Consider the following 16,770-nt stretch of genomic DNA (forward strand, 5'->3'; position numbering starts at 1 on the left):
ATTTTGATGTGAGAGACAACAGGAGATGGACTTTCTCACTGGAAGAATCGTTATTATGGATTACGGACTGATATTTTAGTCAGAAGCAACAGTTTAAAGTTAAAAACGTCTTGATGGATTTGTTGATGGGCACGCAGCTTTTCACTTCTCAAGACATTAACTGATGGACTGGAGTGGTGTGGATTGCTTGTGGATTATTGTGATGTTTTTATCAGCTGTTTGGACTCTCATTCTGACGGCACCCATTCACTGCAGAGCATCCACTGGTGAGCAAGTGATGCAATGCTACATTTCTCCAAATCTGATGAAGAAGCAAACTCATCTACATCTTGGATGGCCTGAGGGCGAGCACTTTTTAAGCAAATTTTCATTTTTGGGTGAACTATTCCCTTATTGTGCATGGTTTGGTATTCCCCTAAAATGCTCCAATACCTTTTCACAGGTCTGAACGTTCATTTGTCATCATTAAAAAAAATAAATAAATAAAAATCACACTGGTCTACTGGGTATAATTAATGATAATATTTTATTTACATACACAACATCTCTGACGTTTACAAGGACTCAAGATCACGGCGGTCCGTTTACAGGTCAGGTCTCACACCAAAGCCCGGTCCAGGAGGAGGTTCTGTCAGTGAGGTTAAACCTCCGGCAGGTTCACATGAAAAACGGCCACTCCTGATGGAAGTGAGATCATTACAATCAATTAAAACATTCTTAGCATGACAAATGATTCATTAAAGGGGTCATGAACTGAGAAATCAAATTTCCCATGATCTTTTGACATATAACAGGTCAATGCACTATAAAAACATCCTGCAAGTTTCAAAACTCAAAACTTTCTCATTAGTCTAAAAACAGCTTATATTGAAACCAAGCTCAGAAACGACTCGTTTTGAAATGTGCCACTTTATGACGTTATGACATAATAGTGTGGCTAAGCACCGCCTCCGCAGGAGATGATCAACACCTGCTTCTGCATCACTGCCTTTTTAGCCCCGCCCACTGATAAGCGCTTGTAGTAGGAGGAGAGGAAATACAAATACAGGATTACTCCATCAACAGAACCATACAGATGACATTACAAGATTACAAGACATGTGTAGTGTAAGTTGTGAAAAATAGTCTTTGAATTGCCTTCCTTATGATTCTAGATCGGACGCGAGCACTGTTGCATCATGAATGCATGTCAGAAATAGAGCGAGACATCAGTTTACTGTCGGGGATCAATCCGTGCTGCATCCAGTGTAGACAGAATCACAGATTATAATGGGTTCTGTTGTATATAGTCGCGCAGCGCTGAGTCTGACTAGAGTGGATCCAGCAGTAATGTCGCAGCACAGAAGTGTGAGTAAACGTGCTTTTATCACTATTGCATTGTCTGTTCCAGATCGTTTGATATATACTGAGTATTTACAGGTTTTTAACCCAAATTACCCACGTTGATTTCAGAGTATGTCACAGCAGCGTCCATCTGTTATTTTAATAAGCAAAACTGTTAGCCAATCACAGCAGTGGGCATTCACTTGCGAGTCTTGAATGCGCCCTTCCTATAAAAACAGACCGTTCTGCAGAGAAGCTCAAAAACAGGATAGAAAAATAATAAATAAATAATAAAATAGCCTTTTACTTCTAAATGATGATGTAAAATCACATAACATTATAAGTGAACTAGGGCTGTCAAAATGACTGAAAAACTAAATTAGAATTTTCCACTTAAATATGAACAAAATTCTAATTATATTCGTTAGGGGGGAAAAAAGCTTTTGGCTTCTCTCCTGAGGCCACAAGAGGGCGCATCGAGCAAAATGTTAAGCACGTTTCTTCAAAGCGTAATAAAATAACACGACTATCTTTGAAAAAAAGTGCATAATGTTTATAAACCATATATAATTAATAAAGTTGCTTAAACAATTAGAAAAAAAAACAGCACAATGCATGTATGTATAGTCTAATACAAAAGACCGAAAACCAGTCACAAAGAGTAGGCTACTTTCTTCATTTAAAAACATGAGATACAGTGGGATGGGGGAAAACCGCCATAAAGTCTTGAGACATGTTTTTTAAAAGTTGAACTTACATTAATTTTACATGGCTTTCTAAACATGCCGCTCTCTTGTGCGAGACACGAGTGCAACGATGATAGATGCCCCGCTAGAAAATGCGATAAATATGCGTTATGTGTGAACGGCTTGGTTTCAGTTTTGACGTAAACGACATCTTCGCCACACTGATGCTCTCGTTTTCCGCAATATATTGAATGAACAGCGTAGCAGCGCCACATCTAGTGGGTTCAACTGAATAGGCTAACAAAAGCATTCAAATGCAATGACACTTACATTGTCGGCGCATTTCGTGCGCCACTGATAAGGCTGCCTGACGGCTGACGCAGACCTAAAATTCGAATGCAACGTTTTTTAATTCGACGAATATTCGAAATTCTAATTTTTTTTTTTGACAGCCCTAAAGTGAACCTCAGAGAACATTATAAAATAATAAAAAATTTAGTTCATGACCCCTTTAACCACACACATCACATAGTCTTTTTTTTTTTATTAGACCTCTATTTGCCTTCCCCTTGTTATTTATTTCACTTCTAAAGATAACATTAGGCGTCTATGAGGACTGCAAGCTGAGCTCACCATCGGCCTCTTACAACTAACAACTGACCGTTCATCTGACAATCAATCTTTTTAATAAGCTTGTGTCTGTGAATGTCCCAAACACCCCCATGACATCACAACCAAACTATACTTGACTCAGAACCAGATAATCAAATCAGTTGGCTTGGCACAATTTCTGAAAAAGATCTAAATATATAACCAAAGAATGTGAGTTGCTTTCACATACAATTCCCCCTGCTGCTCTTTAAAGTCTTCAAAGATAAATGGAATGAATATGAAAGATGGTCTGACATTATAGGATACATCATTACTAAGTAATAAGACTAAGCATAGCAAAACAATACCTTTATATTTAAAAATATATATATAATAGCAATACTTTAAGCAAAGATGCATTAAATTGATCAAAAGTGACAGTAAAGGCATTTCTAATGTTACAAAATATTTCTATTTCAAATAAATGCTGTTCATTGAGCACCAAAAATAACTGAGCAGCAAATCAGCATATTAGAATGATTTCTGAAGAAGTCTGGAGTAATGATGCTGAAAATGCAGCTTTGATCACAGGAATAAATTACATTTTACAATATATTCATATAGAAAACAGTTATTTTAAATTGTAAAATTATTTCACAATATTACTGTTTTTACTGTATTTTTGATCAAATAAATAGTCGTGGTGAGCAGAAGAGAATTCGAGCTTAATATTTATGTATTCACTCTGAAATATAATTATAATATTCAGAGGAATCATTTTAACCGATCAGCCAATTAAGACTCAATTTATTTAATGTAATAAGTAAAATGCAATAAAAATCTAGATTGCATGTTTTCTACATTGTTTTTCTCTAAACAAAACACTTGAAGAATTATATTTAATAACTTAATTTATATGCACCATCACTAATATAACAAAGCATTGCATAACATCAATTTATCACACATTTTAATACATGAAAATACCATGCAGAGACTTCATTTTTGAGTGATGACACCAACAAATCAAATTATGAATCACTTCACTGTTGAACTTCCATGAATTTGCATCTAAAATTTAAATCATAGATGCTATAAACTCACATTTGCAATTTGTGAGAAAAGGAAGGAATCTGATGACACGGTCTTTAGGAAATGCAATGGCCACTTTAAAATCACTGTGAGGTGGATTCTTTTTTATCACGATATATCAAGTGAGATTGAAAGAAGGGAGATTTATGTACCTGGGTCCAGGAGGAGGAACTCTGTCTGCCTTCAGCTCATCAATAATCTGCTCAATGTCTGATGGTTTAAGATCCTCCTACAAACCAAACCAAAGAGAAGGAAGAACACAGGAAACACTGATTAATTGAGAATTCAATGATTATACCTTATTCTATGATCTAGAGATTAAATAAGCTCGTGAAGTCAGTGAACACACGTCTAGGTCACATTTCACCTAAATCAAAGACATAAATTATATTTCGCATGTAGAAAATAAAGCCTTTAGATTTGCCGAGATGTTCCTACAAGGGGTTTAAATATCTTTAAACAAAATATAATGACTTGTGAACAGGTTTTGTGAGATTTAACCACTAGAGATGTTCTGTTGCCCGTCAGACCTTCTGTGACTGAGTTTCTGAACATGTTAGTTACACTAAATGCACATAATTGGTGAACACGAGTGATCTCGAGCCAGACCGTAGCGATCTCATTATCTGGAAGCAGTAGGGTCATGTAGATGTGATCTCTAGGTTCCTCGAGCTTCCTCCAGAAGAATGCATTTAAGGAAGACCTCACCTCAGCCCTAGTGGATGATTAGCTGTCGGAACGAGACCCGCTGACCCATTTCAGGCGGGTGAATCACGCAGGGCTGACGAGTTTCTATGTAACTGTGAGAGGCCACGGCTAACTGCATCATTACCCCGGAGGGGCATACAGGGCTTCGCTGAACACAAACAAGCTCAAACTGAAACGTGCACAACCCAAGGAATATTCACCACCGATAAGGAGTGAGATCTAATTAGTAAATTAATCTTGATTTAAACACGAGGCGGGTTATATAGGCAATCTTTCCTCAAGCTAGAATATTTTTTTGGACAAAAAATGAAGAAAAATACACACAAAAAAAACTATATATCAATATTAATGGATTGGATTGTGTATTATAATAGTTATTAGTATTATTATTATTTGTACAAATACAATATGTAGTTCTTTTTTATATGTCTGCATTCTTTTGACAAATTTGACTAAAACAAATTAGAATAACACAACAATGCACTATCAATATTATATTTTTGGCTGGTGTATAATAATAGTAATAATAATAATAATTAGTACCATTATTTATACAATTATATTGATGCAAAGCTCTTTTGTTTGTACATTATGCACTCTTTCTTTGCGTTTTGACAATTAAAATAAATTACAATACAACAAAAAACAATATGCACATTATTTTTAGATGATGTTTTATAATAATCATTTTTTAATTGTATGATTATATTTAGTTCTTTTGTTGTGTCTGCATACGTTTTTTGACAAATTCGACAATTAAATATTAGAATACAACAAAAACATGCATTATGAATATTATATTAATATTTCATGGTGGTTAATAATAATAGTAGTAATAATCCGTATTGTGATTTATACTAGTATATTTAGTTCTTTTGTTGTGTCTGCATACGTTTTTTGACAAATTCGACAATTAAATATTAGAATTCAACAAAAACATGCATTATGAATATTATATTAATATTTCATGGTGGTTAATAATAATAGTAATAATAATCCGTATTGTGATTTATACTAGTATATTTAGTTCTTTTATCTTCTGCATTCTGTTTTTGCTCTTTGACTATTAAAATAAATTACAGTACACCAAAAAACATTATTAATACACTCAACACTATCAATATTATTAATTGATGATGTATAGTAATAATAATAATTAGTAGTAGTAGCACTATTATTTGTACACTTATAGTATGCAAAGTTCTTTTATTTGTACGTTCTCCAATCATCTAGACTGTCTGGTCGATTATCAGCCAATCAGAAGATAATGATTTCTTTTTACCTCTTTAAAGCACATATGACCACGTCCATTCTTCTGCCCTTTACCCTTGTTAAGACTCAATAACAGGCCACTCTCACCACAGGTACAAACACTGTTCATCTCGACTTCATAACAGAGCAACTGCCTCCCCTAGAGGTGAGATCACAACTAGCTCCCTCTCATCAACACACATTCACAACAAGCTTTGTGATCATACTCACATAATAGTTATCGTTGATTTGGACCATTGGTGCGTTCACACAAGCCCCGAGACATTCGACTTCTGTTAGCGTGAATAATTTATCTGCCGTGGTCTCACCAACTTTGATCCCTGAAAGAAGAGATCGTTTTTGGGTTAGAAAATTAAACGCGTAGTCATTACTTACAATAAACATTAAATAAATGAAAATACAAAAAACTTGAACAGTATGATGTGTATATTATTAAATTATTTTAAAAAATGTATTACATCAAATTTTCTATTATATTACTTGTATATCATTTCAGCTGCCAAGGCATAATTTCTCATAATTTTTAGTATGAAGAAACTAAGATGAAAACTAAAAGATGAGTAAATACTATATAGACATTTAACCCTTTAACTGTCACCCGTCCCCTCTGTGGGACGCCTAAGTTTACTTCACTATATTACAATTAAATCCTAATCTAATCATGACAAACTATATATCGTTGGAAAGGTCTAAGACTCCTAAATAGATATTTTACCAATGTTTTTGTAAAACATGATGTAGGAAAAGTAATAGATTAATTTATGACGAGAGTGCACCTCAAAAATCTACATCATAACAGGAGTTCTGACCTTTGTCAAAAAAGCAACCTTCTTTGTTGCCTTTTTCTCGATCACACTTTAGAAATCATCAGAAATTATATATCAATTGAAAACTTTAAATCTCAAAATTCATCCTTTGAAACCCATTTTAAAATCAAACATTGCATTACCATGAAAATGGTTCATCAATATCATGTTACAAAATGTTTTCGTTCATGAATTATACAAATTTAAGTTTGGATCGTGCACTTTCACGTCTATGTTCAAAAATGTGAGTGACAGCTAAAGGGTTAAAACAAAATAATAATAAAAATGCACAACAAAATGATAACATCTCAAATTAAAGTGAAAACAGAAAATATAAAAATGAAATCCAATTTACAATATTAACGTGGTGTATCTTTGATGTGAGAATTTTTTGGGCTAACAATTAAATGTATAGTCATTACTAAAAAATGGACTTTAATAAATTAAAACAAAAAAAATTATCATCATGTATATATAATTATTTTATATTTTTATTACATCAAATTTTATTATTATTATTTCAACTAGTTGACAAGGCATAATTTCTCATTTTCATAATTTCGAGTTTGAAGAAACATTAATTATAATAGTATATCAATGATACTAAAATAACACCATATGGAACACTAAAGAAGATAATTGAAAGAATATTTTGCTATGAAAAAAAACAACTTATAATAAGTCATAAGTCATGACTTGGAATAACATGAGGGTGAGTAAATGATAACACTGCCTTTCAATCTTAATAGCTTCTGATTTTGTTTCTACTTCTAAAATTAGTTCTAAAAAAAAAGATTAATACAATCCCTAAGTGTATTATCCCAGCATCTTCAAATATTCACATTTCTGGCCATTTTTTAGCAGCCTGGCTTTAGCTTGTTTATATAGCGAGTGTGTTTATTGGTGACGTGCGAGTCGAGATGTCTGTGTGGAGTCCCTGTGGAGAGCTGGAAACGGTTCTCGCTCACCCAGTTTGTTCTGGATGGCCTCCAGGATGCTGTCGGAGTCGCAGAGCATGCAGGGCGTAGTGGTGCAGATCTGGACGTGGTACTTTCCCACCGGCTCACGGAGGAACATGGTGTAGAAAGTGGCTACTTCATAAACCCTCATTGGAGCAACGCCCAGGATCTCTGCCACCTGCAGGAGAAATCAGAAATCACATCAGACACTGTTAGGGGGATGCTTTTAGGACCATAGCTTTCAATCAAAAATAAATGAATATAACAGGACATTCACCGTCAAAATTGAGCAAATTAAATATATATATATATATATATTCCAAATATTTAATGTATTTTTGTATATAATATTAATTATATTTTGCACCTCTGGACGAATGGCTAATACTTTGTACAAGCTTCTGTTTGAATAAACAATAAAATCATGGTAATCAAGGGTTTGTTTCATACTTAATCTACAAAATATCCAGAAATTACATGGTGGATTAAGATGGCTGAGCAATATTTGTGAATGAAACTTCCAAATGATCTGGACTGTAAAATGTTGGATGTCTATAGTAGGTTTAATACTTTACAGTATGGAAATGCATGTATTATGAATGTCATGTGTTTCATGAAGTCTGGTGACTTAAATAAACATACCGCTGTGCACAAAATAAGATGCAGTTTAACTGCACATGAAACTGTGATGCATTTAACCAAGACATTTTGCCACACATCAATACAAAACAAAATGCTTCACAAAATCAAAAACATTTTATGAAATAAAAACAGATAGTATCAATTAAAATTAAAATTTGCATGTCAGTTTTATAGATTTTTCCACATTTTAACTGTATGATTATTAACAGGGTTCCACACAATTTTTGACCAATACATTTTAATGACTTAGTCAATTAATTTGTAATTACTGGATAAAACTCAGGGTTAATACAGTAAAAAAAAATAAAAATAAACAAACTTGAAATACATTACTTGAAATAAAATAAACATTACCTGAAATAAAGTATTTCAAACTTAAAAAATAAAAACATTTCTAATATTCATTTTGCTAAAACCAAAAGAACTAAAACTAATGAATAAATGTAATAAAATCTATACAGACATTTAAAATGAACTAAACGAAACAGAAAAAAAACTAATAAAAACAATAAAATTACTAAAACTTTAAAAATATAAGTGAAAATACAAAAACTGCAACAGTATATCAATGACATTAAAATAATACTGCTCGTAGCTAATGGAATAACTCAAATAAATGTATATACACTATTAAATCATTTAAAATCACTGCATGTGCATGTCTCAGGAGCCTCTCACCTTGTTCATTGCTGAAATAGGAAGCCATCCATGCTGCCTCTGAGCCAAATCCAGCACAGGAATAGTGGCGGCCGCCTTGTGCCCCTCTGGGTAATTATTAATGATGGCATCGACTCTCTGTTTCAGACCGTAAATAACAAACACACAGCTATAATCTTTATTCAACATATCTGACCACAGCCAGACATATTTGATCTTACCTGTGGAATACAGACGTAAAATAGTACAATAACAGCAAAAATTCTTATGATATCAAAAATTAAAATAATAGGCTAATAGGATTTCCCTCACCTTCATATTTTCTGGGGTAAATTCAAATGGAGTCTCTGGGTTGTTGGCTGGTGTGTCTCTGTGCTGGAATAATGAAAACAGACCAACACATCAACATCGAAAAATGTTACAAAAATATGAGCTTATAATAATGTGTCCTTCTGGTTTAGGGTGCAAATGTGCTCTTTATTAGGGCTGGGTAAAAAATATTGATGTCTCGATATTAATCGATTCTCATTTTTACGGAACGATATCGATTCTTAAAGGGGTCATATGATGCTGCTAAAAAGAACATTATTTGGTGAAATGAAATGTGTTTATGTGGTTTAAAGTTAAAAAACACATTATTTTCCACATACTGTACATTATTGTTTCTCCTCTATGCCCCACCTTTCTGAAACGCGTCGATTTTTACAAAGCTCATCGGTCTGAAAAAGCGAGGTGCGTTGTGATTGGCCGAATACCTCAAGCGTGTGACGGAAATATTACGCCCTTCACCATACTGTTGATGCCTTGTCCCGGCTGGAGCGACGAGACAAAACCAATAAAACCCATTACAAACGAGGCATTTGTTGGAACTGCCGGCATTTTAGTCTAACGTTACTCTCCCAGGATCAGTAAACAGTCCTCCATAAAATGTGCTGCACACATCTGGACACATTTGGGTTAAACTGTTCTGGAAAGGTGTTGTAAATACAACTTAACCACTGTTTTGTAGTCGTGTCTTCTTTTGGAAGACCAAACAAAGCAGTTTCGCCTTCACAATGAAAAACACAGCGGCCTAGCGTGAGGGGAAGCCCCGGCTTAATGTGATATTTCAGTTTTTCTTTTTTAATAAATCTGCAAAAATGTCAACAATTCTGTGTTTTTCTGTCAATATGGGGTGCTGTGTGTACATTAATGAGGAAAAAAAAATAACTTAAATGATTTTAGCAAATGGCTGCAATATAACAAAGAGTGAAAAATTTAAGGGGGTCTGAATACTTTCCGTACCCACTGTATATAATGAGCGAGTACATCATGAATTCATTTTCCAAACCGCGTTTTTGTCTTATTCCGAATCACTATGGTACACTTATAATAAGTACTTATATTTGGACTATTGTAGGCTGGTGGGTCGTCACCGCTGCGGAGGAACACATACCTGCGTGAATCGCCAGAGACATAAACTTAGAGAAGTAGCTCCGGTTGGAATGTTCTTATGCGGGATGTGTGCAGTTCTGCTTATTAACCGCTAGAGTGCCAAAAGTTACATAGTGCTGCTTTAAATCCCAAGAATTGATTAGTCTAGCCTGTTTTCAGTTAATGGATGGAATATTGAAGGGTACTTCCCATCCAATATATCGCGATAAGCATTGTGCTTTGGTACTTTTAATATGAAAAAGTCTCAGATTTCAAATTCTGTCCATTGTATTGCAGTATTCAAACAATAAATGCCGTTTTGGCGCTGTTTAATGTGGAGTGACAGATCGCTGTAGTGCCTCAGTTCAACAGGCACGCAGCAGCGTGTAGCGCACGTAAACTGATCATCTCCTCCACATTAATACCAGTTTCAGCACAAAATAAACATGACTAAACATCCGAAGGCAAGTTAAAATAAAGAGTACAACTTTACAATCCGTATCCCGTCTCAAATAATCGCTCAATCAGTGTTTCAGCCGCGCAAAGACGTCAATATAACGGCTTGTAAACAATGTCACGTAACGTCACATTTACCTCAGAAAAACATATTCGGTGACCATAAACTCATTAGTCAGATATAAAAATAAACTGTTGAGAGGGGTATTTTGCTTAATATATGCACCATATAACATATTCATTATAATTTTTAAAGTTTATATTTATGTTTGAATAAATCCAACAAGTTTTTATGACAGCCACCATTTAAATGTTTATATTTTAAAAAAACGAATTGAAGTAGAAATATTATGTAACTGTAACTTTATTATTGTAAAAACTTCATTAATTTTAACCTTCAATATTATAGTAATGTAGTACCAACTGACCAACTATATTTTACAGCATTAGTTGAGAGATTTTTTTTTTTCCTTGAGAAAATTTGGCATGTACTGTAGCCTACCTGATACATATCCAAAATAATCGATATTGAATCGAATCTCAAGCTTGTGAATGAGAATTGAATCGTGAAATTTGTGTCAAAACCCAGCCCTACTCTTTATACAACGCAGATGTTTACAGCAGCATCACAGTATTATTGTCGCAAAGTTCTTCAATTATAAAACAAAAACTATTTCAGGTGTAAAGCAGCTCTGAAAATACAACAGTGTCATTATCAACTCAAATCAGTTCAGTGTTGATTAATTTCAGTTCAATAACTCCGTAAAGTTTATGAAACAAGCTTAATCCTACTATAAAAAGTCAATAGTGTATTAATTCAGCTCAAGTCAAGTGTAAACGCTGCAGAGTTTGCCAATTATGAAACAAACTCAGCTATAAAACAGCTCTACAGAAAACAACAGTGTAATTATTCAGCTCAGTTTTGTTCTCATTAGTGCCGTCACGCTGATAATATTGCTGAATATGAAGTGTAGGGCTGCACGATAAATCAAAATGGAATCGAGATCGCGATTGGACAGAAGCTGCGATTGTCATGCGTATCTTTCAGTGAAGCACGGTTCTGTGATCAGCAGTAAATCTCCATCCAAAGGCCAGAGGGCGCTCTCACGCTGAAACTCCAAAATATGCCTCGCAGAAGAAACCCAGAAAATGTCTATCGCTGCAGCTGAATAAACAGAAGAAACTGCTTTTGTTGATTCAACGTGACTAATAAACACGCGACTACGGCAGTATACGGTTTATCTGAGTTTTTATTATTATAATTTTCATTAAAATAAAGTATATTTATAATGCAATGCCTTTATCACTGCATAAATACTATGAAATATGTTGCGTGCCTTATTCTGTGTAAGAAGCCACATCATCTCACAGAAGGATTTATTTCAAACACTTGACTGAGTTTGGAGTAAAAATATGTTATTAAATGTGGTATTTTCACCTGCTTTCAGATGGAGCAGCATTTACTTCACAGAGCCGTAGTTCACTGAGAAGCTATGCAAACAGTTGTCATTATCGCCAACGATTTCTTCGATTTCAGAATCAGAAAGCGATTTTTGTGCGTAACTTGTCAGTGAACTACGGCTCTGTGTAGTAAATGCTGCTCCATCTGAAAGCACGTGATGATGATTTCCTGCTGATTACAGAACCGGCTTTTTTAACAATGCGCATGACAATTGCATTCGATTAATCGTGCAGCCCTAATGAAGTGTCTCGTGCATATCAGTGCAATAGGCTGCAATAAACATGAAAAGTCAAGTCTCACCACAAAGATTCCTCCTGCTCCAGCTCGAGCTGATGTCTGGTGCAAACTGCGGACTTGCCTCGCCTGCAAAAGAAATGCAACAAGTGTAGAATAGAATTATTTTTATTTATGCAAACTGTTAAACCAATACATTCCTTTTTGTATATTGTATGTACTGACCAAATATGCAATATAATATATTGTGCACTAAGTATGCAGTGCTTATGCTCTATAATGCTTTCTGTTTAGGGGTATACAGTTTATAGCGTATGCTGCATTAGTCACTGCAATGTATACACCGCCGTTCAAAAGTTTGGGATCAGTAAGATTTGTAATGTTTTTTAAAGAAGTCTATTCTGCTCATCAAGGCTGCATTTATTTGATCAGAAATACAGAAAAAACAGTAATATTGTGAAATATTATTGCAATTTCAAATTATGGTTTTCTATTTTCATATAATTGAAAATATAATTTATTTCTGTGATGCAAAGCTGAGTTTTCAGCATCATTACTCCAGTGTTCAGTGTCACATGATCTTCAGAAATCATAATTAAATGCTTTTTTTGAAACAGTTTTGCTGCTTAATATTTTTTGGTAGCGGTGATACTTTTTCAGGATTCTTTGATTAATAAAAAGTTTAAAAGAACAGCATTTATTCAAAATAGAAATATCTCTCTCTCACACAATATATATATATATACATACATATAATTTATTTACTGAATCATGTTCATTTACTGATTATTCAACCTGTCTGGGTGAATAGAAACAACTTCTAAAAAATATCATTTTTGTATGATAAGTTATTCAAATACATCAGTTTTAAAGAGTGTCTATATAAACACAATCAGGCCTCATTATTAGCTGTTAGCTCATTAGCTTCATGTCCTTGCACAGATGTCAACGCCGCTTTAAATGATAATTCATATGCAATTCCTTCAGCCACCTCATGAATACTCCGATTATAACACATATAAAATAAACCTACCGCATTAGACACGGCAGAGCGCAGAGTTGAAGAGAAAAACATCTTCTCAATGCGCTCGGTCACACTAAACACAAGCAATGGCGGACATCAAGTAACGCGAGCTCGATTGAGCGGGTCTGGTTACGCAAGGGACGCTCTAGGGCTGAGTCTGTGTAATGGATCACCGAGCGGCAGACGAAAATACAGATTCACATTTTGTGTTCTTGACATGCCATGATAAAAATAACACAGACAATCAGCATGCACACTTGTAGAACTTGAGCTTAAATGCTAAATCGGTTGGTCATGCAAGACTGTAACTAAATATTGTTCTGTTTAACATTTGGGGTTTATTTCAAATAAAAATACATAAAATAAATTGTGCTTTCCAAATACAATAGCAGAGAATCAATATAATATAATACTTATTGAGGTACTAGATTTGTAATTAAGTATTTGTGCATATGTTCTACTAGTTTTTGGTCTAGTAGAAATTCCTTTGTTTTGAAAGTTCAGTAAATGAGCTTTGCTTTGTCAATGAAACTGGCTACTTTTCCAGGAAATCCCAGCGTAGGCATAAATTCCAATTCCATGAGTGGGCCGGAGAATCCAGAGTTAGGATAGAGGGTGGATGAGTCATGAAAATCACAAAGACTTCATTTATTTAACCAAATAGTTATTTATTTATTATTATTATTATTATTTATTCACAAGTAAATAACTTCTTTTAGTCAAAAATTAAGTGTATGGGTGTCTTTATTATTTTAATTTCTTCAATTAAAATTGTAAAAATTATCCCCTAAAATGTCTTCTTGTAGGGTTTGTGCATGACATTACAACTAGCCTTATATTAAATCAATTATATGTTCTCATTATGACCCTTGTTTGTTTGTTTGTTTGTTTGTGTGTGTGTGTGTGTGTGTGTGTGTGTGTGTGTGTGTTTCAGAAAACATGCAGATCATCCGTCAGACTCATGCTGTGCCTCCTTCAGCAGTGGGATCAGCAGCCGAGCAGCTGCTCAGCCAATGGAAAAGTAGGAGTGCTGAATGGAGCGCTCTGATTGGTGGAGGCGGTGCTGAGCAGACTGGGCATGATGAAAGGGTGGGCACCACATGCACAGCCACAATAAACTGCTTCATCTACTGACTGACATCTATCCTGACACAGAACATACGGATTGACGGATGTCTCCTGTTTCAGACTCCACCAACAGGGTCATTCCAGGACCTCAGGAGCCGGAGAAGACCTACCATCCATCCGATGGCCTGTTCACTGATGCACACGTGCCAGACTTTGATGCATATCTTGCCATATACAAAAAGTCTACAGAGGAGCCTGAAGGTATCATAAAACATTGCATGCATATAAATGAGAGGGACACTCTAATGTAAGATGCAGTAAACATGTTCATTTAACATGCATTGCAGAGTTCTGGGCTGATGTTGCTCAAGAGTTTTACTGGAAGAAGCCTCCGTCAGGCCCGATGCTGCAGTATAACTTTGACGTCAACAAGGGGAACATTTACATCAAGTTCATGGAAGGAGCAAAAACCAACATCTGCTACAACGTCCTTGACCGAAATGTGCATGAGAGGAACCTGGGAGAGAAAGTGGCTTACTACTGGTAATCTAACATGTTTTCACTGTGCTGAAATGATGCACGTAACTACAACCGCATATAATGCATGCTTGATCTTATTTAATAGTTGATGCATTTGAGGCCTGCTGCTTGTGTCAAGGTCAAAGCAAAAGAAAAGCCTATGTAGCAAATATAAAGAATTTGCTAAAAAAATTAATGAAAAAAAGGTGACAAATGCTGAGACATTCTCAAATACATGTTAAATCATACGTTTTAGTAAGTTTGTTATGCACTTTTATCGTCTGTATGAGTTCTGTTTTTATGTCTATTTGTTTAAAATGATTATATATGGTAATATTAATATTATACTAATATTACTAGTAATATTATATATATAATATTACTAATAATATACCAGTGTGTGTGTGTGTATGTATTTTTATGTCAGTTTTAGTTACAACAAGGTCATAAATATATACAATTATTTATCATTACAAATATAATAAGAAATAATTATATATCATTTAATATAATTAAATACTCATTCTAATTACTCTTAAGTCTGAATTGCTTTGCGTTAATGCATTTGTGCATGGTTCAATCTGTACTTTTAATGTTGAAAATATGATTTTATAAGTATTTACTTGTAGGGCTTGGCAGAAGCTCCTGTTCTTCTAATCTAGACGGACGAGGCAGGGCATAATGATTATTATGAGTGTTATTGAACCATGTCACCTACATTTGACATCAACTATCACATAACACTTTGATTGCATACTGTAAAGTTTATATATAAACTGTGTAAACTGTTTAAACTGTGATAAGATGGTTCCTGTAAGAATTGCATGAATGACACATGAGAAGTCATCCAAATGTTAATTCCAGTTTGATTTCTCAGGAACATCTCTATCTCTCTTTCCAATATTCATCAAAGTGATATAATACTGGCTTGATGTCATACTGTATGCAGGTGACATGCTTCAGCAACACTCAGAATAATCATTGTTGTCATGTTAGCTATGCTCTGAAGTATTAATAGTCTTGTGGAACAAGGGGTGTCATGTAACTGCTGTTATATACAGAACCACTCAAGTCAAATCAATCATCTGCATGACATTGCCATTTAACAGAGTGGGTCATATTTCACCCCAAATCTGTGAAGAAATAAGAAAGTGTATTGTGCATATTTTATTATTTTACATATTTGCATATTATTATACATATTGTGCATTTTTTATATTACGCATTTTTAGGAGCATTAACATTCTTATCATTGTTTTCATGGCAATTTAGCTCTTTTCTGTGCAATTTCCATTATTCTTAATGTATTCTCATTAATGTAACAGTCAAAAAATGTAAACAATTTTATGAACTAGGTCAAACGGGGCCAAACCAAAAACACAATGCAACACAGAGAACAGAGCACATGTTACAATATGTACATTTTTGAAATTGAGATTTATACATCTGCTGAAAGCTGAATAATTAAGCTTTCCATTGCTGTATGTTTGTTAGGATCGGACAATATTTGGCCGATATACAACTATTTGAAAATCTGGAATCTGAGGGTGCAAAAACTTTATTTTTTTTAAATCGCCTTTAAAGTTGTCCAAATTAAGTTCTTAGCAATGCATATTACTAATCAAAAATTAAGTTTTGATATATTTACAGTAGGAAATTTACAAAATATCTTCATGGAACATGATCTTTACTTAATATCCGAATGATTTTTGGCATAAAAGAAAAATCAATAATTTTGACGCAAACAATGTATTTTTGGCTATTGCTACAAATATACCCCAGCGACTTAACACTGCTTTTGTGCTCCAGGGTCACATATCATATAAATATATGTATGATTATATATTATTATTATTAT

At 34.2% G+C, this 16,770-nt stretch overlaps 2 protein-coding genes across 2 annotated transcripts in view; one reads left to right on the plus strand and one right to left on the minus strand.

Moving 5' to 3' along the window:
* Positions 1-488: 488 nt before the first annotated feature.
* On the minus strand, positions 489-13,483 carry LOC107596229 (NADH dehydrogenase [ubiquinone] flavoprotein 2, mitochondrial-like). Its single transcript, XM_016286909.1, has 8 exons — positions 13,335-13,483; positions 12,368-12,430; positions 9,049-9,111; positions 8,758-8,874; positions 7,447-7,615; positions 5,883-5,992; positions 3,845-3,921; positions 489-678 (listed from the first exon to the last, which is right to left on the minus strand). The coding sequence occupies exons 1-8, from the start codon at positions 13,374-13,376 to the stop codon at positions 585-587; spliced, it is 735 nt and encodes a 244-aa protein (XP_016142395.1). The 5' UTR covers positions 13,377-13,483; the 3' UTR covers positions 489-584.
* Positions 13,484-14,229: 746 nt separating this feature from the next.
* LOC107596269 (acetyl-coenzyme A synthetase, cytoplasmic-like) overlaps positions 14,230-16,770 on the plus strand; it is a 16,787-nt gene continuing 14,246 nt past the window's right edge. Inside the window, exons 1-2 of the mRNA XM_016286965.1 lie at positions 14,230-14,654; positions 14,741-14,936. Of these exons, the coding sequence (XP_016142451.1) occupies positions 14,498-14,654; positions 14,741-14,936 (353 nt within the window). The 5' untranslated portion in view covers positions 14,230-14,497. The remainder of the gene's footprint in view (positions 14,655-14,740; positions 14,937-16,770) is intronic.

This window comes from Sinocyclocheilus grahami, unplaced genomic scaffold (assembly GCF_001515645.1).
Source record: "Sinocyclocheilus grahami isolate Dianchi unplaced genomic scaffold, SAMN03320097.WGS_v1.1 scaffold216.1, whole genome shotgun sequence".
Taxonomy (NCBI): Eukaryota; Metazoa; Chordata; class Actinopteri; order Cypriniformes; family Cyprinidae; genus Sinocyclocheilus; species Sinocyclocheilus grahami.